The 24,989-nt window shown below is 51.6% G+C and overlaps 1 protein-coding gene and 1 non-coding gene across 9 annotated transcripts in view; one reads left to right on the top strand and one right to left on the bottom strand.

Annotated features, from left to right (window-relative positions):
• The window catches only part of Pnpla1 (patatin like domain 1, omega-hydroxyceramide transacylase), a 38,158-nt gene that overhangs the window by 7,064 nt on the left and 6,105 nt on the right, over positions 1 to 24,989 (bottom strand). For all 8 annotated transcript variants that reach the window (XM_021259921.2, XM_087184440.1, XM_021259924.2 and 5 more), the window contains exons 2-7: positions 10,883 to 11,115; positions 9,291 to 9,356; positions 8,679 to 8,888; positions 7,887 to 7,947; positions 2,580 to 3,122; positions 364 to 442 (exon numbers count right to left, since the gene is read on the bottom strand). In XM_021259921.2, coding sequence (XP_021115580.2) covers positions 364 to 442; positions 2,580 to 3,122; positions 7,887 to 7,947; positions 8,679 to 8,888; positions 9,291 to 9,356; positions 10,883 to 11,115 — 1,192 coding nt within the window. The remainder of the gene's footprint in view (positions 1 to 363; positions 443 to 2,579; positions 3,123 to 7,886; positions 7,948 to 8,678; positions 8,889 to 9,290; positions 9,357 to 10,882; positions 11,116 to 24,989) is intronic.
• Positions 4,285 to 4,391, top strand: LOC147825516 (U6 spliceosomal RNA). Its single transcript, XR_015440624.1, has one exon. It is a non-coding gene; the product is annotated as a U6 spliceosomal RNA (small nuclear RNA).

Genomic DNA, 24,989 nt, shown 5'->3' with positions numbered 1-24,989 from the left:
GTGTGGATATCTCCCGCGGCACTCAAAGGAGATGCATCTTCAGTGGTACCAGAGAGAATTACAAGAATGGCCTCTTCCATGCACACAGGCTCATTTCCGCTGGGTGCCCTCATTTGGGAAGAGAGAAAGGGCTGGACTGTGAGCTATGAAGGGGTGGACTGTAAGTGCACACACTAGAGCAGGACCCCGTGTGCTAGCACAGCTAAAAGGGTGGAAAACATCACCTAGCTGGGCCCCCTTAGCCAGGACGAAGGGAAAGAATACGTTCCCAAGCTGAGGGTGTAGCTCAGTGTGAAGGCCCTGGGTTCAACCCCCGGGCAGGGAAAAAGCCACATACGAGTTCCTGACAACGGAGAAACTTACATCACATTGGACTTGCTGACAGTTTCCTTCACATTAGTTGGAGCTGTGGCACTTTTTGGATTTGAAGAGGCGAGGAGAGCTAAGCAAAAAGGGAGGAGACATGAGTGAGATGGGAGGCGTACTTGGTCACTTACAAAGAAACAAGAGTGAGTGGGTGAGCACGTGGGCTGAGAGAGTTTCTCAACCTCAGTACTGTGGCCACGAGGGTGAGATAATTAATTCTTTGCTGGGGGGCTGTCTTGTACACTGCAGGATACTCAGCAGCATCCCTGGCCTCCACCTGCTAGGCAACAACCACAGAAATCTCCAAATGTTGCTAAATGTCTCTCCCAGACAAGAACTGCTGGATGATCAGGTTGCACAGGCATCTGAAGATGGCCTTTATGTTCAGGTGTGAGGTAGCAAAGAAATGCCTTGCACTGAGCTGCATCTCCAGCCCTTTTAATTTTCTTTTCTTTTTTTTTTTTTTTGGTACCAGGGATCGAACTCGGGACCTTGCGCTTGTGAGGCTGGTGGCAGAACCACTAAGCTAAATCCCCGGCCCTAATTTTCTTTTTTTAAAAAAAGTTTAAGACAAGGTCTCTCTAAATTGCCTAGGCTGGGCTAGAACTTGCAATTCTTCTGCCTCAGCCTCCAAAAGTGCTTGGATTATAGATAGGTGCATCATGCCCAGCTTTGGCTTGTTTTCTGGCTCTTAATGTCCTTGGGTTGGGTCTTACTGTGATGAAAAGAATCGAAGTACACCTATTGCAGAGAAGAGGGGTCACCTTAGCCTTGAGGCACGTCCCCAAAGATGGAACCTTGCTGCCCTGTGCTGCCTGCTGGAATAACAGTGGAAGTTCACCTTCAGTCCATCCCCTGGGTCCCTCTCCCCTGCCCCTACACAGCCATTTCCAGCGGCCATGCCCATGTCCTCTTCTAACTGAATGTTCTCAAACTTTCCTACTCTGCACCTGAATATCAAGACAAACCGAAATGTCTGCTCTACTCCATCCCAGCCAATCCCACCAACTGCAATCATCAAAATCCTGGCCATTTTAACTCACCTGTCACCCCCTAAAAGCCTCTCTGTCCCCCTGAGAGAAGCGGTCTTACTATGTGAACACCCTCAGCACTGTTTTTGTTTTTTGGTTTTTTTTGGTTTTTTGGTACCGGAGATTGAACTCAGGACCTTGTGCTTTCAAGGCAGGTGGCAGAACCACTGAGCTAAATCCCCGGCCTCTCAGCACTGTTTTTGTTAGATATGTGCACTCAATATTTGTTTCTGAGGTCAGTACCGATGCTGGAGAGATTTCCTGGGCATAAGGAATAAGAACAGCTCACCCTGGCACCCCCTATAGCAGTGCTTCTCAAACTATCTGTAGTGAAGAAGCAGTTTTTAAAAAAAATATATAGACCACCAGGCATGGTGGTGCATGCCTGTAATCCTAGCACTTGGGAGGCTGAGGCAGGAGGATCACTGCAAGTTCAAGGTAGGCCTGGGCTACACTGTGAGTTCAAGGCCAGCCTGAACTACATTGAGAGACCCAGTCTCAAAAAAATGTGGTATTAAAAAATACGTAGGGCCAGGGATTTAGCTCAGTGGTTCTGCCGCCTGCCTTGCAAGCGTAAGCACCCGAGTTCAACCCCTGGTATCAAAAAAAAATCTGTAGACTATGTATAATGGACTAGTGCCCTTGGGAAGTACCTCTGTAGAAAAGTGATCGGGCTTCTGGTTGCCATGCAATCGGATCGCTATTGCCATGTCTAAGTGCTTACTCTGAGTCTTCACCTTCATCTCATGTGAACTTGAAACAGTGTGGAAGCTGGCCCTGGTCCGAGGGCCACTCTGAGTATCACAGCCAGCACGGTGGCTTTTGCAAGAAAAATCAGCTGCAACGGCAGTTCAACAGTTCAAACGTGACTAGGCCAAAGAATCACGTGATAGGCTTGTAAAAAGGCCAGACAGTGGAGGCCCAGCGCCAGAGGCCGGGACTCTGTCCATCTGTGGAAGGGCCAGGGAACTGTCATTGCCAACAACTCCCCAAATGATACTTTTGCTGCCCTTGGGGGAACCACCTGCTCCAGAATCACTGTAGCAAAGGAACAAATGACAACTGTGCTGCCCCCTTGTGGTGGTCTGAGGTTATAACATGCAGAGCTGCTGAAGATCACACCCCTGTGTTGTCAGAGATTACTGACAGCAGGAAGCCTTGAGAAGTCAGGAGGGTCCCTACCTCGGGGTTGCTCTGGGCCTAGCAACTCCACGGGTGGCCGAGCAGGTGACGCTGATGGACAGCCTCGGGGTGACGTTGGAGGTGCAGGGACAGCCGAAGGCCTTGGGGACGTAGATGTGTTGAATGGGACTCCAGATGGTTGTACCTGCTGCCGAGGTGACACAAGTGACCGCCCAGGGGGTACAACGGGTGGTGATGACCCAGGTGTTGAGCTGGGGATGAAGTGCCCAGGTGCTAAGTCACCTGGAGAACGTGGCAGTGGTGAGCCCGGCAGCAACGGAGGTGACGGCTTGAGTGAAGAGACAGGTGACCCCAGGGGCCCCTCACTCATGGGCTCAAGCATCTGCACAGGTGGGGGCGCAGATGGGTGGCTGCCCTTTCCGGCCCCCCGGGGAGCCCAGTGTGCATGGAGTGGAGCAGGCTCCTCTGGCCGGGGCCAGGGGCTCTGGGGACACTTAGGGCCCAGCGCCAGCTCTATCTGGGAGTACACCTCCACGCGCGGGAACATCACGCTCCTGGAGGGCGAATTGATGTACACAGCATCTAGGAAAGACGGCAGCATGGTCACAGGTGCTTCCGGCCCTGCCTCCCCGCGACAGCCCGGCACCCCACCTGTTCACAGCTGCGAATCCTTGCTCTACTTACTTGAAGTTATAGTGACAAATGTGACGATTCTTGAAACTTTTTGTTTTTTAGATTTTTTGATTGGTGCATATTAGTATACAGAATAATTAGATGCAGTGATGGTATAATGGTAGAGGCCTATAATGTATTTGGATTATGTTCATTCCTGTTAACCCCCTTCTCCATCACTGAAAGAGCACCTTCTAGTCTCCTGTCCTTTCTTCTCTGCTTTCATAGGTTCCTGGATTCTTGGAACTTACTGGGTTTCATGGGAAGGGCACACAGTGCTGCCAAAATAACAGAAAGAACCCTAAGAAATCACTGTGGACTTCAGTTAATAACGGTGTGTATATTCATTCACTCATTGTAACCAAACCATATCATACCTGTGCTGCACTGTAACACCTGACAGAGTGGGGCATTAATACTAGGGTGGGAAGAGCACAGAAACACCCTGCCCTATTTCACAGTTTTTTTATAAATCTAAAACTATTATTAAAAACAAAGCAAAGCAAAAAAACCAAAACAAACAAACAAACAAACAAAAAGCTTATTAAAAGTCTAGTGGGGAAAATGAGAAAGAAGTTAAATAGACACTTCACCAAAGAAGATATAGTTGGCAAACAGGCAAATGAAAAGATGCTCAAAATCATTAGGCATCAAGGAAATGGAAATTAAAACCATGATAAGATACTACCACACACTGTTAGAATGTCTAGCATTGAAAGACTCACTATGCCAAGTGTCGGTGAGAATTTAGGGAAACCCAACCTCTCATCTGATACTGGTGGGAATGTAAAATGTCACATGGTTTTGAGAAACAATTTGGCAGTTTCTTAAAGAGTCACACATATATTCTGGTTATATACTTAAAAGAATTGGAAAGAAAATCCTGAGGAGCAGGACATAACCTATGTGTCCACCAACAGATGAATGGATAAAGAAAATACAACCTTAAGCAGGAAGAGAAATTCTGTCACATTCTACAGCATGTATGAACCCGAGGACACTGTGAGCAGTGAAACATCAAATACTGTCTGCTTCTGCTTCTATGAGATATCTAAAGCAGTCAGTGGGAACAGTGCTCTCTTCAGCAGCACATGTACCAAAATCAGAACCATACACAGAAGATCAGCCTGGTCCCTGTGCAAGGGTGGCGTGTAAATTTGTGAAGCTGTCCCTATTTTTATCAACCATAAAGAAAGATAAATTTGAGTCCTTTGTAGGGAAGTCAGACCATAATGCTAAGGGAAATAAATCAGGCACAGAAGGTTAAATATCACATGGTTTCTCTTATATGAGAAACCCAAAGTATATATAATTTAAAAAGCAAAATAGGGCCGGGAATGTAGCTCAGAGGCACCACGCCTGCCTGGCAAGCACAAGGTCCTGAGTTTGATCCCTGGAACTGAAAAAAAAAAAAAAAAAAGCAGCAAAATAAATGACAGATATAAAGAAACAAGGAAAGAGACTTTTGTGGAGGGGGGAAGAGACCTGGGGGTGAGGGAGACAGGAGGCAGGGGAGGGGACAAGGCCATACAAAGGACCCCGATGCAGTGTGTATATGTGCAAATTCCCCAGATAGAGTGTGGTTCTTAGGTGTCACAAATCTCTACAACAAAACACAGTGGAAAAAGCCCTCATGGAGACAAAGTGGAAGGGTGGTTACCAGCGGGGGGAGCAGGAAAAACAGGGCATGGCTGACCACCGGGATCGAGGTTCAGGTTGACAGATGAAAAGTCCCAGTGTTCTGTCACACACCGATGTGAGCACAACTAATGCTGCTGAGCTCATGCTGAGAAGTGGCCATGACAGACGTGTGTCTTTTACCACAATTAAAATATGTGTGAGTGAAATACGCACGTACCAAGCAGTCCGGTTATTCCACTGCTCGGTCTTTAGTCAAGGGAAAGCCAAGTGTCCAGGCAGAGCCTTAGGCGTCAGTGTCCTGGCGGCCTTGTCCTGCGTAGCCCAAAGCCTGAAACCACCCGGGAGCCCAAGCGAGGCTGGAGGATACAGGGGCTGCGGTGTTTTCAGGCGATTGGAATGGAAGGTGAAAAGGAAAGGCATGAACTATTCATATTTTCCACAACATGGAGGAATCTCAGGAAAATTACGCAGAGCCAAAGGACCCAGATAAAAGAGAGATCGATCTGTAAGGCTATGTTTACCCAGAGCTCTGGAAAATGCAAATTAATCTATGAGGACAGGAAGCAGACTTGAGCTGGCTTGGAAATGAGGGGGCAACAGAAGGAGACTGCGGGTGATGGATTGCTCGCTGGCTTGATTGTGGCAGGGCCTTCACAGGTGTAGGGTGTGTGTGTGTGCAAACTCATCTGGCTGTGAAAAAGAGGGAGGGAAGAAAGATAAGGAGGGAGGGAAGGAGGGCCGAGGCGGCCTCTTGAGCACACCCGGATGCTGGGTGGGTACCTAGGCCTGGCACCCGCTCACTGCCCGCACTGCTCCCAGTGTGGATTTCTCCGGTGCCAGCCAGCGGTGCCCTTGCCTCAGGCAGAGGGACTGCCTGGCAGCAGGAATAATCAGGTGGATGCCAGTCCTTGGGAGGGGGGAGAGCATGAGATGAGGAGTCGAAGGTGACATCTTTCGGGGTGCAGCTTTCTGCTGGAGGCGACCCCCACCCAGAAATCAGGCAGGGATCAAGAGTGGGGCTCTGGGCACCAACCGAGGTTTCTCAGGAGGTATCTGGGGCTCCTGTCCACATGTGGGGCCAGAGGAAGATGGGGTCCCAGCACCCCAGGAGGACTGAGGTGGGGTAACCTGTGTGCAGCACTCATGCTCGCCTGAAACCCGCACCCTGCAAGGGCTGCTGGACTGGCAGCTGAGTGTCTGGTGCTGGGCTGGGGTTGGGGCAGGGGCAGTGAGGCCGAGGTCCATCCTGCACCCGTGCTCCCCCGGACTTGAGAGGACTAAAAGGGAAAAGCCTTCTGGGCCAAGAGGCGGGTGGGAGAGGCGTGCAGTGGCCGGGCTGTGCCGAGGTGTATCAGGGTCTCCTGAGGCATGGAAGCGAGTCTGCTCCAAAACTCAGCTCTCAATCACTTTTTCTTTTTTTTTTTCCCAGTGCTGGTGGTGGGACCCAGGGCCTTGTGCAAGCGTGGGGCGAGCGCTCTGCCCCTGAGCTACATCCCCACCCACCGAAGCCAAGTCTTAGATCAGGGGCCTCCACACCCCGGGCCCTCACCACCCACCACCCTGGCTCCCCCAGGGTGCTGCCAGCACTTCCTACTCCCACAGCGCCATGGGTGAGGCCCCTGCCAGCACCCGGGACACTGCTCAGGGCACCCGTGCTTTGCACATTTGGGGTTCGGCCCTCACAGCTGCCACCTGCATGGATGGGGGGGCCCTGTCACCAGGGCGGGTGGACTGGACTGGCCCTGGCGTGAGGCCCTCAGTAGGAGCTGCCCCCCTGTGGGCCCTGGTGCTGAGGATTTGTGTGTTTTGCTCCTTTAACCTCCCAGCAAAACTCTGAGGTGAATTCTGTTATTAGCCCACTTTACAGATGAGGAAACTGAGGCCCCAGGAGACCAATCCAAACCCTGCACTTAGTGGGTATCAGTAGCAAGGATCAAACTTTTCCTAAAAAGGAAACCCTGAGAGGGCAAGCAATGATCCCAGAATCACACAGCTTAGGGGGTGGGGTCGGGCCTGGGCCTACTTGCTCCAGGCCCAGGTTCTCCCCATCCTGCTGTCCTGTCCCCCAAGATCCCAGCCCCCTTGTTGGGAGAAAGGACTTGGAAGAAAGTAAGGAGACAAGATAAAGGCAGCCGGAGAAAGCAGGAGGCAAATCTGAAGAAGGAAAACAGAGCAAATATAGCCCAGGAAGAAAAGTTTGTTCACCCTTTAATCTCACCTCCTGAGTATTTTTTTTTTTGGTACCAGGGATCGAACTTGGGTCCTTGCACTTATGGGGCAGGTGGCGAAACCACTGAGCTAAATCCCCAGCCCCATCCTAAGTATTTTTAAAGCTACATACACAAAGCATTCACAACACCATTACTTACAACAGGGAATATTCAGAAACTCAAAGATATGAAGTCCAGGTTTCTGTGCAACTGTGATGGAATATTATACAACTCTGAAAAACCACATGGCAACAGAGAAAGCTCCTGGGAGGGCACTGGGTAAGTGCCCTTCCATCTAGGAGTCCTTTTGTCTGAAGCCCTGTTCCATCTAAGGAGCTAATTCTAAAGCTGGAAAAGGTCCTTTCATTTCTTTTAACAAAGATATTTGCCAGGCCTTCCTGGAGCCCGAGTGTTTAACATGTGCCCTTGGAGTCATTCTGCCCCGATAGAGCCCAGAGGGGACCCAGACACGCGACCCTTTTCCAAACCACCACAGGCCAAGGGCCCTTGTCCCTGACTGGTCAATTAATTCGTCCCTCGAAATCTTGCACAGATTCAAACTTCTCACGTTGATTGAAAACAAGGGAAAGACACAGGAGTGAAAGAAATGAGAGCAAAATGAGATTCTCAGCAGAGATTTGAATACGAATTTCCTAAGTGCAGGTCTGAAATCCAGAAATCGGCCCACAGTTGGGTCCTTGTCCCCGTTTCCAGCTCTCCAGGCCAGAGGTGAGGGCTGCTGCATCCTCAGCCTTCCACTTTCTGTCCCGGTTCCGCTCTGCAACCCCGCTTCCCCCGCAGCCCCCACCGCCGGGGTACTCACTCAGCCGCCTCAGGTATGCCACCGCGTCCTCGTAGCCTCGGTAGTAGTAATCCTGCAGGATCTGGGGGTGTGGGCACCAGAAAACAACCACGCTGCGGCGCCAGAGAGTGCCAGCCCCTTCCCACCCAGAGCTGCTCTTGAACTTTATTTGATGGACTTTAAAATGCACCCATCCAGGGCCCATCGCTCGCTGTCTGCTGAGAACTGGAGAGCAATTCCTGACCGGCAGAGGCCCCAGTGGCACTGTGTTAGCATCTTATGCTGTTCACAGTGCATCCTCAGCCCCCTCTGTATGCTTACGGGAGAACTGGAGAAGATGCATTTGGGCCATGGGACAGGCAGAGTTTGGGGTCTGGGTTCAAATCCCAGTACTACCACTTATTGGCTATGTGGCTGTCACTGCTCACAACCTCAGTTTCTGCATCTGTAAAATGAGGACAGGAGTAATATCTACTCAGAGGAGGCCAGAGGACCAAGTGAGACATTGCCCACAGAGCCTTTCTGGGGGCTGGATTTGGCCCGCAGGCCATATTTTACTGCCCTGCATTGGTCCACTGCCCGTCGGAGCAGAAGCAGGTGGGTAACATTCCTGTCTTCGGTTCTGACATGGACCTGTTTTACAGGGGGGAAACAGGCTGGGAGCGCTCAGGGGACTCATTCAAGGTCACATAGCCAGTTAGCAGCAAGGCCAGGTTGCAGGTCCGAGAGCAGGTGTAAGGGGTCCCCAGAGGGCAGGGGACACAGATGGAGCCCAATCCCTGCCGACTCTCCCAGCCCCGTCCTGCCCCTCACCACCAGGTCCGGGGGGAACAGGGCGTGGGTCATCCGGGTGATGTTCTCCAGGGAGAACTGGAAGGAGTAGTTGAACATGCGGAAGTCGTTGAAGATGGCGGGGCAGTCCCGGGGACAGATGTCCTGCTGCCCGCTGAAGGTGGAGATGGTGATGGAGTCTGTCCAGAAGGGGCAGGGCTGCATGCTGGTGAAGCCGCCGTCGATGTACCTCTGGGGGCAGAGCGGGGGTGCTCGGGAGGCCCAGGCGGCATGGAGGCACAGAACCTCCGCCCCGCCCAACCTACCGACCAGAATCCCTTACTTTGTGAGACCGAGTCCCTCATGGACACATGAAAGACGGCCTCCAAGATCCCCACGTTACGGGGCCATATTTCCGCTCTGTGGGGCTTGGGACGTCTAACAAGCTGCGGAACAGGTTAGAGTTCCGAGAAGCCCGACCCGAACAGGGAGGCTCACGGGAAGGCCCAGGAGCCCCGACACCAGGGATTCTGAGTAGAGAAACACGAGCGACCTTCCAACTCTGGGTCCTCGCTGCATTTGGAGGCCACCCCTCTGCTCTCCCAGGTGTGGTGTCCCAGGTCCCAGCTCACCCCCAGCACCTGGATCACTCACCACGCCGCGGTACGTTGGGGGGATGAAGCCGCAGTACACGGGAACGAAGCAGCTGCAGTACAGGGCCTGGAGGGAGAACAGGATTTGGGGGTGGTGCGGCTCCCGGGGGGCGTGTGGAGATCACTTGGCATCGCTGCCCCCCACCCCAACCCCGACTTCCTTCAACCAAGGTGAAGGTGCCAGACTGGCAAGTGGAGCCCCAGTTCCATCATGGCCTGGTCCTAACTAGTCCGGGCCCTTGCTAAGCTGTGGGATCAGTAGGGGCCTGACGTCCCAGCTCCACAGGGAAGTGGCCTCCGCGTCTGCAGGCGCCAACTTTCCACGGATCAGGTGGAATTCGGTGGTCATTAATCGGTATGTCCTGGGCCAGGCCCTGGACCCGCAGAAGGGTGAGATGCCCACATTTCAAAGATGGGGAGCAGCAGGAAGGTGACAGTATAGTGCAGTGACAGGGGCGTCGTGGAGGTGCACATGGGCATTGGGGAGGGCAGGGCAGGAGGTGATGACCGCAGTGCCCCGGCTGGGGGACTGGGGTTCAAGCAGGTGAGGTGAGGTAGGTAGGCAGGCAGGAGCCCCGGGCACAGCGTGTGTGGTGCAAAGGGTTGTGGTTTTGATCTCAAATGTCCCCCAAATCCTCATGTGTTCGGAAGGTGCGCGCGCGGATCACGGGGCGCTGTACTCAGCTGTGGATCCACCACCACTAAGAGCCCAGCAGCCGTGAACCGGGAGGAGGCGGGGCCTGTCTGGGGCGGGGCCTGGGAGGGCTCCTCCCTCCTCTCGCTGCTTCCGGTGCGCCCTGCAGTGAGCCGCTCTAGTCTGCCGGGCCGGGCCGTCTGGCCTGCCTTCCTGGGTCGGAGCCGGCCAACTTTGGACTGAAACGCGAGCCAAAATAAACTTGTCTCCCTTCAAGCTGCGGGTGTCAGATGGGACAGTGACTTAGGACTGGGGCTTGGGCCCGGCGAGGGCGTGGCGGGCCGTGGCTGCCCTGGCAGGAGGGAGACAGGGGCTGGGGAGCGAGCGAGGCTGCGGCCGTGGGAGGCGGTGAGGAGCTGTGGGGGAAGGAGCAGCGAGGCCCGGCGACCGGGCACGGGGCTGCCCACTGCCCGTTCACCCGCACCCGGACCAGACCCGTGGGCCCGTGACGACGGGGTGGCGAGGCCCACATCCGGGGCACGGAGAAGACGCAGCTTAAGTAACCCCACATCCCTGGCGCTGTCCCTCAACAGATCGCGACTAAAGCGTGTGTGAGTGAGCTTAGCTGGGTGCGTGGTCTGGGAGGCTCCGGCCTCTCCAGTGATGAGCAGCTGGGGAGGACTTGTATTTAGAAGGGGGAGTCAGGGCACAAACGGAGTAATCGGGAGGGGCCGCGCTGCAGCCCAGGCTGGGCGGTGCCTAAAGGAGCCCAGGGACCTGCAGGCCCCGCGCAGGCCTCTGCGGAGCAGCTCAGGGCAGGACCGAGGGTGGCGGCCGCGAAGGCCCCGGCCAGCCGGTCCTGGGCTCCCAGCGCCGCCCCGCACTGCGCCTGGCGTGGAGAGGCGCACGGAGGCCGGTGGGGAGGGTGATGGGGGCCTCCCAACCCCCGGGATCCTTGCCTCGATGAGCTCCTCCTTGGATGTGAAGTCGGACACCACCACGCTCTCCCCGTCCTCGAAGCGCGTGAGGCCCACGTGCAGCTTCCCAGTGGTGACCTTGTAGGCGTCCTCCGGCAGCGCGGTGTACAGGAACCGCCTCATCATCTGCACCATCCTGCAGGACGGCGCGAAGGGGCCCAGGAAGTACTTCTTCACCTCGGCCAGGCCCAGGTTCAGGACGCGCAGGTACTCCTCTGCAGAGGGGCAGAGCGGGCGGGGTCACCCCAGGCCAGGGGCCAGGGAGGGTCTCAGGCGACTTTACCATCCCATCTGCGTCCCAAGGGTCTCGGGGAGGGACCTGCCATTGTGCACCTGAGCAAAGCCGGGCGGGGAAGGAGGAAGGCACTGGCTTCACAGCTCCCCAGCCAGGCAATGCAGAGCCGGACCCAGGTGTCCTACCCCCGTCCACAAGTGGCTACATGACAGAGACTTCCATCTTGACCCCTAACAGAGCCATTTCTCATCCCAAAATAGCTTTCTCCAGCTTTCTGCTCCCCCTGGATGTCTCCTCCAGGCTATGTTCTTTGGGGGTCTTGTATGAGATTCCTCTTAAAACAGGGATGGTGAATGCCTGTAATCCCAGCCCCATGGGAGGCTGAGGCAGGAGGATCCCAAACTCAACCCCAGACTGGGTGACTGTCTCAAAGTAAAAAATAAAAAATTGGCTGGGGATATAGCTCAGTGCGAAGGCCCTGGGTTCCATCACCAACACTGAGATAGTTAAAAGACATTAAAGTGATACCCTGAGACGCTTGTCCACTGGCCTGGAGGCAGGTGAACGGCGAGGAGGTGAACAGTGCCCTGATGCCATAGCATTGTCTTTCCTGTGTACAGCGGGGAGGAGGAGCCTGGTGCTCAGTGGAGCTGTACCCCCAAGCCCCCAGAACCCCACCAGGGGTGTAGGAAGAGCATCGTGCCAAATTCCCACACCGATACCGTGCGGCAGGTATTCTACCATCGTGCTTTCCCAAGGTCCGTCAGTCAGTCGGTTAGTCAGACAAACTGAGTTCACACTAAGGTGTGTGACCCCAGAGCCTACACGGTTCTACAGCACTTAACCTGCTTCCTGCTGATCGCTGCCGGTTCCCACCCTGCGCAAGCTCCTGGGAAAAACGATGGAAATAGCTCTGAGAAGGAGGCCTCAATTTTTAAAGCAAATGTATTTATTTCTTGGTGCTGGGAATTGAACCTTCAGCTTCATGCATGCTAACCATGACTCTACGACTGAGCTGCAGCCCTGGCCCTTAAACAAATATTTGATTGTAAAACATCCTATGTAGACAAACTTCCCCTTGATTCGAACACATTGATTCCATCATTCTTGCCACTTTCTGAAGCAGTTCTGGAGTCCTCTTTTCTGAGTGTCTATATGATGTGATCAAAAACATGGTGATCGGTGCTGTCAAGTGCCATCAAATGGAAAAGCAGGCTCATAAAAACATGATGCTGTGTCCTCATCCACCTTATTCCCTGGATCTGCCACTGGGTGACTTCTGGCCGTTTCCTAAAGTCAAAATGACTGTGAAAGGGAAATGTTTTGAATTGATTCATGACATTGATGCCACCAGGACAGTGCAACTAAAGATATGAAAGAGGACTCCCAGAGCTGCTGCAGAAAGTGGCAAGAACAATGGGATAAGTGTGTTTGAAGAGAGGGGGAAGATTTTGAGATTGACAGCAATATTTTTTTTACTGCAGTACATTTTTAGAAAGTTAAACATTCCTTCTATTTTGGGGGGGGTACTGGGGATTGAACTCAGGTCCTTGCGCTTGCGCAGCAGGCAGCGAAATCACTGAGCTAAATCCCCAGCCCTATTCCTTGTATTTTTAAAATCAGACCTCATATCCAGGAAGCCATCAGGGTGTACATTACCCTCCTATTCACAGAGTGTCGAAGGCATAGAGAGGTTTAATGATTCACCTAAAATCACACCCGGCAATGAGGACAAACCAAAACCAGGAACTTTTTTTTCCTTTTGTTACTCGGTTTACAGATTATACCATCCTGGAGATGGGCAAAATACAATAAATAACTGGGGACCATTGTACGGATGGGAAAACTGAGGCAGAGAAAAGCTTAGTGCCTTGCCTGAGGTCACACAGCTGGGCAGCAGGTTTTTCTGCCTCTAAACCCTGCTCTTGAGAAATTTCTCCAGGTACTGGACTGAGGGGAGGGAGGAAGACGCTGAGCCAGCCTAGTTGCCATGGCAACAGCCTTCTCCAGCCAGTGTTCAGGATCAGACCTGCATCTTCGAGAGGGAACGTCTAGGCTGTCCCTCTCTCCGGGGAGGGGGCCGGGAGGTGAGGCCGCCAGGAGGCGAGGCCCTGTGGTTTTAGGAAAGTCAGCTCTGCCCTTCTAGGACTTGTACAAACAGCATTTCTCTCTGGGGAGATCAGCAGCCAGCTGGAGAGCAGGTTATGAAACAACTGGGTTCTTGCACACTGCAGTGTTGCATCACTGAGGTCTGACATGATTGACCAGTTGGGGCAGGGAAATGAGCCAGGATAGGGACTCATTCTTGTTGGAATTCTTTTCTTTTTCTTCTTTGTTTTTTTTTTTTTGTGGTACTGGGGATCGAACTCGGGTCCTTGCGCTGGCGCAGCAGGCGTCAAAACCACTGAGCTAAATCCCTGGCTCTTGCTGGAATTCCTAATGAGCAGCCTAAAGCCTCCCCAAGGTCAATGACCTCTCCCTCCAGCTCGGGGCCAGGGCACCCGACTCAGTTTCTACACCAAATTTGTTCTTGTCGTACAAAGCACATATACTCTTGGTGGATAAAACAGTTTTTTTTTTAAGTGAAAACAAATGAAAAGGAACACCATGTCTTGGAATTCCTTCATCCAGAGATTAACGTTTGGTCTGACTTCTTAGACTATGTATTTTATTTTTATTCTTACAAGGAATCATGCTATATACTAATTATACTTGGTTTTTTGCCTAATTCAAGTCTACTGCGTCTTTCCTAGTCAAAAAAATTTGTATTCATAATGTCATTTTAGAGAAGCATGAAAAGCAATTGTGAAGTCACCTCATTGCTTATTGAGAAGGTCCCCAGTAGGGTTTGGCTGAATTAGTTTATTTCTTTTGTTGTTGCTTGTTTGTTTGCTTTCTTTTCTAAATTTTGCTTAATTACTTTCCTTGGAATAAATTCCGAGGAGTGGGGATGTTAGGTGAAAGGTATTTAAAGCCCTGTAACACTCACTCTCATCCTGACTCTAGTGTATTCTTCGTGGCCCGGCAACTCGGCTGCTCAAGGGTGGAGATGACGGACAGGGACAGAAAAGCAGTCAAGACAATGGAAATAGTGTTGGATTTGCAGTGCTCACATCTGGAAATTACTGATGCCATCCAGCATCATCGTGCTGCCAGGGTGGGCGGGGCGGGCCGTCTGATTTCTCCCAATCTGATGCCCAATGTAAAATTCTCTCTTGTGGCTTACTCGAGCTATAAACCAAAGGAGGCTCTTATCTCTGCATCGTCTTGCTTCTGTGTGCGCATGCGCATGTGTCTTTGTCTTCCTCTTCAGAGCCTGCCCCTCCCTCTCCCTCTCCCCCCCCTTTCCCTCTCCCTCTCCCTCTCCCTCTCCCTCTCTCTCTCCCTCTCCCTCTCCCTCTCTTTCTCCCCCCCCCTTCCCCACTCTCTCTCCCTTCTGACCCTCTTTTCCCACCTAGGGGAGAAATAACTAATCTTCTGGTCAAAACAAATCTCCACTAGTATAAAGTCAAGTTTTAGGGTTAGGGTGAACTAAGAGGAGGGATGCATTTAGCTTTTTCTTTATGCATCTACATGCTTCACAGCCCGTCTCCTATTTCAAGGCCTGCAAGCTGCAGGCTGCCGGGCTGCAGGACAGAGGGTCCCACACTGGCCAGGTGGAGAAGAGATTTTCGGAGGCCAGGGCTCCACTGCCCGCCCTCCTCCTCAATGCCCTGTCACCATACCTTGCCCAGACGTCCCTTCCGAAACCTTCCCTGTAGGCTGAGCACCTTCTAGCCCCGCACTCCCTTTCCTCACAGAGCCTCCTAGGACATTTGTGAGTGCTTGGTGTTTGTTTGGGGAATGAACAAAGGAAAATAAAAACCTAAATGGAATGGGGATCCCCCAGGGAAGGGCTGCTTGACTTTAATTATCCAGTGATAGCTGGAAGGCAAGATCATCCCAGATGATGCATAGGCAAGAGAATTAACTCTCTGGATTCTTGTCGTCAACTCACCGGGTTTTTTGAGTCTATTATGCCTAGAACTTCAGTAGGGAAATAAGCAATTAAGATGCTAGGATGAAGAGATTTTGGAAGGACCCTTGAAGCCTGTCTCCAAACCATTCAGGGGCTTTCATTCATTTCTGCTGCTTGGGAAAACATGGCCACATACTACCTGGGTTGTCACTGGTCAGTTAAATAACTCTTCACCCTCAGTTTTGCCACCTTGGAGATGGGACAGAAAATGCCTGCACTTTTGAGCCATGAGGCAGGCAGTTTTTAAACTACCTGCCCTGGTAAGTGCTTGATTCTGGTTGTGCCGGTAATTCCTGTGTGACCGTGAATGAGGCTTCCGATGTTTCAGCCTCCTCACCTGAAGAGGAGCAATGATCCCTGGTGTGGGGTGGCATGGAGAGGGGGCACCCCTCATTCACAGTAGTGCAGGCTTAGTGGCAGGCATACCCCTCCCTTGTCAACTCGGGGAGACCCTACAGACTTAGTATGGGGGGATGCTAGAAAAATCACTGAAGGAGAAGAAAAGGACATTTTGCGTGCATCTTATTTATGTGTGTGACGACCACCCCTTCATGGGAGCAGGAAGGGCCTCTGTCTTCTTCGTGCTTTTGTCCCTAGCCCTCGATATCAGCCCGGGACACTGGTAGGCACTCGATACACGTGAATGCGTGCGTTCGTGAATCATGAATAAATAAACTCCAGAAAGCAAAGAGAGAGAAGTAGCTATTCAAAAATGGCCCAGAAGGTCAAAAGAGGCCTTCTCTTCTCGCCTCCACATTACCTCCTGCTGAGTGAAAAAAAATCCTAGAAATACGGGCACTTGGAAGTTGATAATTTAAGCTGCTGGGGATCCCGTTCCCAGGGTGCTCGAATTAGGTCTGCTGTTTGAGGTGGAACTGGGTGGAGAATGAGGCTGCGGGGCTGCGGTCTCTGTGGACTGGTAACCTAGCAACAGCCTCCAACTCAACCAATCACCGTGAGGCACCACGCAGTCAGCCCCTCCCCTTAGCAACACGTGCCCCAATGCAGGGGAAGCCGGGGTGCAGTGGCCCCTGGGGGGGTGCAGTGGCCCCTGGGGAGGCGGGGAGCGCCGCGTCCCCAGGACAGCCCCGCTGTCTCCAGATCTCCGCATGAAGAACCTAAGAGACCGCTCGCTGCTCCTACCTAGTCCCAAATTGCAGGCTGAATTCTTGGCTGTATTTCCCTGGGGGTAAATCTTGACTACCAGACTCCACAATGATAATAATTACTATCGTCTCAAGGACCCGGCTGGCCGGAGCAGGCTTTCCCACCTCTAATCTGTTTATCTTTTGGGTGACAGGATAAACCCGAGGGTCTGTGATCCTGGTTCTGTCACCGTTTTATTTCTACACCCTGCACAGCGGGTGCATTGATTAAAAACAATTTGACGTAGACCATATATAGAGACCTTCAGGGAGGTTTTGTTAAGATAAATCTAAAGTGGAAATCTAGTCAATAAAATGACTAAACACACGGCTTTCTGGGTTCAAGAAACCAGGTGTGATCCTCGACCCTGCCCCGTCTCCCTGTCCCCTGCCTTTCAGAAGGAAGCCCTTCAAGGTACCCCAGAAACTGAAAATTCTGACAGCCTTGGTCAAGAACACTAGTCAGATGAGTTCTCTCATTTTGCAGGTGGCAAATCCTCCCCAGGATAAAAGTTAGGCTCAACAAATATTGGATGGATGGATGGACACAGGATGAATAGATAGAAAGAGGATGGATAGATGAGTGGACCTTAGATGGATAGACGGATGGACATAGGATGGGTAGATGGATGGACAGGGGATGAATACCTCCAGGTCGCATAATCAGTGTTAGCAGAAACAGAATTAAAATGTATGTGAAAACTCACATTTTTCTGCTCTGCTCTGAATGTATTACAAGCTTTGGCCAAAAGCAAAACAACTCTGACCTATTTAGAGCTTATTTACAACAAAACAGAACAAAAGCCATACTTTTTTATGGATAATAATCTTCCGTGCAGACTTTTCCTTAGCCGCATGAGTTTATTCAAGAATTGAATTTGAAAGCTGAGATTGTCTTATATCACATTGCCATGGCAACAGAAACGCCTCCTTTTGTTCATCCCCTGGGCTTCTAGCCAGGGCCCCCAGGCCTCTTCTCTGCCCGAGGGTACAGAGCCCAGGGCCACACCCCATGCTCCTCTTCCTCAAAATCCAGGGACAGGGTTGTAGATGTAGCTCAGTGGCACTGCGCCTGCCTGGCAAGCACAAGGTCCTGAGTTCGATCCCTGGTACCAAAAAAAAAAAAAAAGTCCAGAGACGATCTCCCATCATGCATCCCATCGGAAGTCTTACTGATCACCCCCAAGGAAACAAGGAGAGAGGGAACACGTTTAGAAAGTTCTCTAGAATCACATAATATTCTCAGGGCTACTGCCCTCCCCTCTTGTTTTCTTTGTGGACCCAGAAGGCCTTTCAGGATCCTTCTCCAAGGTAGAAATCAATCCTGCCCCCTTCCAAGTCCTCCCTGCACTTCTGAGGGGACACAGGACATAGCGACAGCTGAGATCACTTCACACCAAGTCTGAAGGGTTCTTCACGTCGTGTGTGTGATCAGAAGACCCTCAGGAGGGCTCTGCGGAGAAGAGGTCGCCCTGAGCTCCTCTTCACTGGGGAGACTCTCATCAGGGCACCCCACAGAGGAAGGCCCAGGGCTCCCTGCCCAGCTAGCCCCCCACCACGCAGCCATGAATTTGGGCTCGTTTCCTGACAGAAGTGATTCATAGCCGCTCCTCTGGGGCACCCCCATGGTGCCTGCTGCTGTGCCAGGCTCTCTCTGGGGCCTCATTGTCTTGTTGAATCCTAGCAATGCTCTTTCAAGGTAGTTCCTGTGGTTCTCTCCACTTCACAGATGAGGAAACTGAGTCTCAGCCAATAACTACGCCACATAGCCAGAAAACAGCAGCTGGGCTCCAAGAGCCCCAGAGCCAGTGTGGCTCCCGTCACCGCTGGGTGCCACTGTGAGGCAGCATGTGGAGCCAGAGAGCTCCGGAGACTGGGCATCTGCCCCTCTAGCCTTCGGGTAGAGCCCTCCGGGGGCTCAGGTGGCCCTGGAGGACAGGAAGCCGAGCTTCAGAGCAGCAGGACAGAAACTGCACTTCTGTGTGTACGGTGGGGAAGGGCGGGAGCTTACTGGGGACTGAACCCAGGGCCTTTGCACTCAAGTACATCCCCAGCCCTTTTTTTTTTTCTTTTCTTTTTAAAATTTTGAGCCCAGTTGCCCAGATTGCCCTCGAATTTTTAACCCGACTCCTGCCTCAGCCTGCCAGCGTTGTTCTGGGGTCATAGGTGTGTGTCGCCATGCCGGCTGGTTGGAGATCACCTCTTCATTCGTGGGCTCCCCAGACTCAAGGCCTATCAGTCTTGGGTCACATCAGACTCTTATCTGATGCACAAATCCTCTGTACACAATGCTGCCTTTCTCTCCCCACCCAACCGCTCTTACTTCTGCACCATCTCTCCAGACCTGGCCCTCGAGCCAGCTGCAGGTCTGGGTCCCCTGTGAAGCCTTCCTGGTCACGAGTCTCCGCTCCCTCTCCCCTCCCTGGCCACAGCTCTGGCACCTGCAGTCTGCACAACTTGTCCCCATGGCCTGTCTTGCCTCTGGCCAGCTGCATTCCTATAGCAGGGTTACCCTCTCCCTGTTACTGCCCAGCTCAGTGCAGAACATTTCAGAGGAATCCAAGAATGATAAAAGTAGCTATGGATGCCTTCAAGAACAGAAACTTTCCATTCTGGAACTAGCACTTAATTTAGGCCCTGACACATGGTTGAGAAATGCTTGCTTCATAAATAAACAGCGAAAGAGTGACATAGGTGAATGAATGAACCAACGAAGGAATGAATGAACTGCAAAGAGCATTCTCTATTCCACCAGGCTGATGGGACTCTTTCCAGTAGGGCCCAGAAAAGTGGAATTCTTCAGGTTCCTTGGCCTTGGTCAGGTCGGATGGGGTAAATCCCAGAGCTCTGCCAAGCCTGCTTCTAACCCTTGCCCCCATGCAGATGGGCAGGAGACCACGTGCTGGGCTGCGGAGGCACTGCTTCCTTACACAGCTCTGAGGGCAGCACGGTCACCCTCAGGGTCCATGGGTCACCGCCTACTCCCCATGGCAGCCAGACAAACCTCTGAGTTATCATTTGTTTGCCTGCTTTGCCCACAGAATTGGAAGGGAGGCTTTAACTCCCTTTCTTGAATTTGATCCTAAAATGAACAATGAAAACTAGGTGAGTTTAATACTCTCTGGGTGTGCCAGTTTAAAAATGGATCCAACCAAATGCAAGTGTGGGGTCCTGGACTGGATCCTGGGACACAGAAAGATGTCAGTTAGTAGGAAAACCAGTTCAATCCCAACACAGTCTGCAGTCGGTTCATAGCAATGCACAGGGGTAGAGGTCTTAGCGTTGGCGAAGGTCGGTCCCCTCCTGATTGCTCCAGGAAATTGAGTGAAGGGTGTCCAGAACTATGGGTCCCATCTTCACAACTTTTCTGTAAATCTAATATTATTTCAAAATAAAAACTTTGTTATTCCAAGATGCAAGGCCGTTAGACACAAAGCGCCTGCTGATATTGTAGCGGAGCTGATGAGTTGCTTTCATAAACGGATGGTCCCACTGGGCAGCCGACACCTTCAGAGCTTCGCCAGGTTTCCCATTTAATGTTCTGCTGTGTGACGGTACAAAGGATTGTTTGGGGAGAATAAATCTCTATCCATTCGTTTGGATAATGTTGAAGCCAGCCTGGTACTGGAGTTACTACCACCCAGGTCATTTTTGTAGCATTTTATAAAGTGCTTTTTGTCTCTGTCATGTCATCTGATGTCACCATCTTGACCAATAAGTGATTAACTGCGTGGCCTGTGGAGTTTAGGGAGAAAGCTCCAAAAGCAACTTCTGAAATCGTTATGAGGAAGGATGGAGACCTTAGGAATTTAGAGAAGTCCCAGTGTTGGGTCTGCTGGGAAAATGATTTAATTTAATCTCTCTAAATCCCAGTTTCCTCGTTTGTCAAATGATTATGAATACAGTATCTACTTAATAAGGTGGTTGGGGAATTAAAATAAAGGCTGTATGTAAAACACTTAGCATGGGACCTGGTAAAAAGCTATTATTAGCAGGACAGTGTGATGTGAACCTGAACAGAACGCCTTTTTACATAAATACCTGCTTTCTCGGGCAGACAAATAACTCTGGGAAGGGCTTTTAATGAAGGCCTCTTTTGTTGTTGTTGTTGTTGTTTGTTTTGTTTATGAGACAGGGTCTCACTGTGTAGCTCAGGCTGGCCTTGAACTTGTGATCCTCCTGCCTCAGCCTCCTGCATGCTGGAATGACAGATGTGCGCCACCACACTCAGCTTTAATAAAGACATTTTGATTCTGAAAGTTTACCCAGCAACCAGGATTGAAATCCAAGTTACATCTGGGCACATGTACATGCACACAAACACACACACACACACACACACGTGCACATTCACACACTCACATGCATGCACGCACACACACACCTATAACAGGAATAAATGGAGGGTCTCATTCACATCTTAAAGGACATCAGAGAGACTTCCGGCTCTGGCAACACGGTGGGCTGATCTACAAGGAACCTGTCTAGCTTCTAGGACAACATTAATAACAAAATGTCCAATACAGAATAAAATGCAACATGAAACAAAATTGCACCTCATGGTTGAACTCACAAAAAAGATAAGGAAGAAATGGGGAGGGACCTGGCAGCTGGTGTGGGACATGAGGAGGGAACGCCTGAGGCAACCGTCAGACCAGAACGGGGCTAGGGGCGTGTTTTGGGGTGAGGCAGATGGGGTGTAGGGGCAGGGGTGGGGGTGGGGGTGGAATTCAGACCACTGCCTAAAGATTCCAACAGCCTGTGGCTGCAGGGATTCTGCGTTTTGTCTCCCCCAAATGAAAGTCCCAATCCTGCACTATATTTAGTCTGAGCTTGAATCAACACAGTGACAGAAGAATTAATATAAATCGGTCCCAGGTTGGCATAACCCTAGGGTGCCTAGCCGGGCCAACATGAACTGCCGGGGTCCACAGACAAGCTCATCGCTATGACGTTAGACACACTTTGGGCCAGGACTGGAGTCCAGGCACTCTGTTCCTTTGTTTTAATCAGGTGAATCTGTTTCCTAGGATATTCAGTTAAGTTTGAAAAGTCTTTACCGTTGGTGTTCTATTTCCAGACCACTTTCTTTCCCCTTATTGATCCAGTAATTCAACATGCATTCATCAAAGCATATTTGCAAGGAACGCGCATGCGCCCCTCCTGCCCCTCACCCTCTCATCTGAGCTGTGCGCACCAACCCCAGTTACCCATGGGAACACAGAAGAGCCCTACCCCCCAGGAACTAAATTCACCCCCAAAGCTGAGTCCTCCAGAGGTAGGATCCACGGTGGGCCCACTGCCCAAACACACCTGGTGCCACCTGGCCATGACGACACCTCCACCGCAGGGCCCAGGAGACCTTTGGATTCTGGAATGGTGGGTGCTGCCCCACGAAGCCCTGGACGGCAGACCTCACACCCATAGCGTCCTCTGCCCCCGGGGAGGAGCGGCCCTGGGTCCTGTTGTGCCCACATCTGTGGGCCAGCGACCCCCACTGCTCCTCTGGCTTTGCTAGGTCCTTTTGAAGCCTCTGTGGAAGGAAGACAAGCTGCTTCACATGCGTGCTCCTTGGTGACAGAGGCCAGCCTCCCACTCCTCCCAAGACACACAAGGCCCTCTCCTACCTCTCCCTGACCAGCCCCCCAGACCGCAGCCTTGCTGTGCTCCTCTGCCCTCAGGCTGCCTCCTCTCTCCTTTGAGCTGCTTGCTGACATTTCCTGTGCGCTCAGCTCCCTGTGGTTTGTTGGCACAGCAGAGTGCCCGCTTCTGTGTATGCGAGTCCCCAGGCCTGGAACGAATGGACGGCTGAACAGTCTATTTCATGGCTAACTTGGCTCGAACTGGAGTGTAACCCTCTAAAATTCACACACTGGAGCTGTAATTCCCAATGCAGGATCCAGAAGATGGAGCTCTCATTAGCAGCTTGACACCTTTACTGTGGGCATCACGAGGACTCAGCCCCCTTTCTCTTCCCCCTCTGCTTTCTGCCATGAGCTGAGAAGACAGGAAGCCCTCACCAGAGACAGGATGGATGTCAGTGCCACACTCATGGATTTCTCAGCCTGCAGAGCCAAGAGCCAAAATAAATCTCTATTCTTTTTAAGTTACCCTATCTCACGTGTTCTATTATAGCAACAGAAAATAGACTAAGACAGGTGGTTTTCAAATTTGAGAAAAAAATTACTGGAAAACTTTCTTTCTTTTTTTTTTTTTTGGTACCAGGAATCGAACTCAGGACCTTGCACTTTCGAGGCAGGTAGTGGAACCACTGAACTAAATCCCCGGCCCTTGGAAAACTTTCTTGAAATGAAATTTTAACGAGGCCCTGTGCATCAGATAGGGAGGTACTAGTTAAAGTCAGGGCTCCAGGCCTGTCCATCTTCCTCCTGATTCCTCTCCACAGGTGCAAAACCACAGGGCTCCTTGGAACACAGTTTAGAGACCCCTGGACTAAGCAGGGTGCATCTCTAACCACTCGCTTCCTGTTCTGGGATCTAAACATAATTATCTGTAAAATGAGGGCATTGGGCTTGCTGATTTCCTTCTATGACATTCTAGTGTCACAGATCATATCTGCAACAGCAGAAAATTCTCTACGAGCCAGGAAGACTCCAAAATAGAATTTGCAAAGAGACATTCAGTGTCACCCCTGCCAACAGCTGGCAGCTCTCGTTTGAGGAGCAGTGTGCATAAGCCATGGGACCCAGGAGGCTTCGTGTGCTCATCCGTTCATCTGGATGATGAAATGAGACAGAAATGCGCAGCCACTAGGACAGGACGTGGGGCTGGAGGACGGGTGGAGAGACCCTCTCAGTGAGAGGGTAGTGGGGTGCTATCTTGGGAGGTGGGGACCTCTCTGCATGGGCCGACAGAGCTCCCTCGAGGCAGGGCACGCAGTGAGTGCTGCCCAGGTCCCTGCAGGATGGGTCACCTGGGCCCTTCCCCCACCGACAGATGGACCGGGCCAGTAGTTGCAGAGCCAGGGTGCTCGTACTGGGTGGGAGACAGTGATTTCATCATCTTCTGTCACCAGTTACGGTGTGTGGCAGGTCTGCTAGTTGTCCCTAACATCTCTTCTCTCCTCCTTCATTAGTTTTCTGTTTGTTTGTTTGTTTGTTTGTTTGCAGAACTGGGCATTGAACCCAGGGCTTTGCACTGAGTTACATCCCCACCTCCTTTTATTTTTTTTATTTTTTTTCTCGTATTTTTAAATTTGAGATGAGGTCTTGGTAAGTCACTAAGTCACCCAGACAGGGTTCAAATTTGTGATCCTCCTGCCTCAGCCTCCCAGAGCGCTAGGATTACAGGTGTGCACCACCACGATTGGCTCTTCCTTAGTTATTGAACCTCCAGTGTTTCACTGGCTGTGTAGCCTCCCAAAATACGCCTGCATTTCCCAGCCTCCTTTGCAGTCAGGTGAGGCCATGTGACTGAGCGACCCATGGATGTGAGCTGCTGGGATGCGTGTCCCCTCTGAGTCCCGCCCTTAGGGGAAAGGGCACATCCGGCCCCTTTTCCCTTTGCAACCAGGGACGCTCCGGAGGAGGTGACATCTGAGGACGGAGAGGCGGAGCCTAGGTAGAAAAGCCAGGGGATGCCCCCCCAGGACCACCGGGGACAGCTTGGGCCAAGGCACAGACATGTGATACCACTCAAGACCACAGTAGAGGAGAAAAGCAGAGTGCAGGGCCTGGCCCAGACCCTCAGCTCCACCCTTCTGTGTTGTTGTTTGGTTTTTTGGTACGGGGATCAATCAAACTCGGGACTTTGCTCTTGCGAGGCAGGCGCTGGAACCACTGAGCTACATCCCTGGCCCAGCTCCGCCCTTCTGGACCTGACACGGGTAAGGTTTTGTGTGTGGGGCAGAGGGGCCAGGTGGTGCTGCTGAGAAGGTGAGGGGTACCGGAAGGCGGTTTCTTTCCGAGGACGAAACACTGTCACCTGAGGAGCTCAGCTCACTGCGTGGGCCCTGCCTGCCCAGCTCCACTCTGTGCTGGGTGCAAACCACCACCCCTTTCTCCCTGGGCTCCTCCAGGGACCAGCGTCCTCATCTGCAGAGATGGATGCTTAGAAACGCCCCGCAGAAGCAGGGCCATAGGCAGTGCCCATGTGACATCTAGGGGAGTTTTACCTTACTCCAAAATGAACATTATTTTAGTAAACCCATCACAACCACAAGGCAATGCTGAAGGGATACAAGTATGACCCCATCCTGTTCCTGCAGATAAATGTTGCAGTTAGATGATGAGGACTTGGGGATCCATTATATTATTCTGTCAAATATGCTTGAAAATTTTTCCCTAATAAAAAGTTTTAAATTGGCTGGGCGTGGTGGCACACACCTAAAATCCCAGCACTCAGGAGGCAGAGACAGGAGGATCACCACGAGTTAGATGTTAGCCTGGCCTACATCATGATTCCAAGGCCAACCTGAACTACAAAGGGAGAACCTGTCTTAAAAAAGAGAGTTTAAAATGGACATAAATGTTTGCAGAAGCATTATTCATAAAAGCCCAAAGCAAAAACAACTCAAATATCTATCATCTAATGGATGAATAAACAAATGTGGTATATCTATTCGATGGAATATTACTTGGCCATGAAAAGAAATGGTGTACTTGACCCATGCCTTGACTTGGTGAACCTTGAGAATATAATGATGAATGAAAGAAATCAGATGCAAAAGAC

Source organism: Heterocephalus glaber, unplaced genomic scaffold, assembly GCF_053883595.1.
Source record: "Heterocephalus glaber isolate CG9 unplaced genomic scaffold, H.glaber_assembly_v1.0 deba00001497, whole genome shotgun sequence".
NCBI lineage: Eukaryota > Metazoa > Chordata > Mammalia > Rodentia > Bathyergidae > Heterocephalus > Heterocephalus glaber.
The sequence above is the reverse complement of the archived record's forward strand: the minus strand, read 5'-3'. Positions and strand labels throughout refer to the sequence as shown.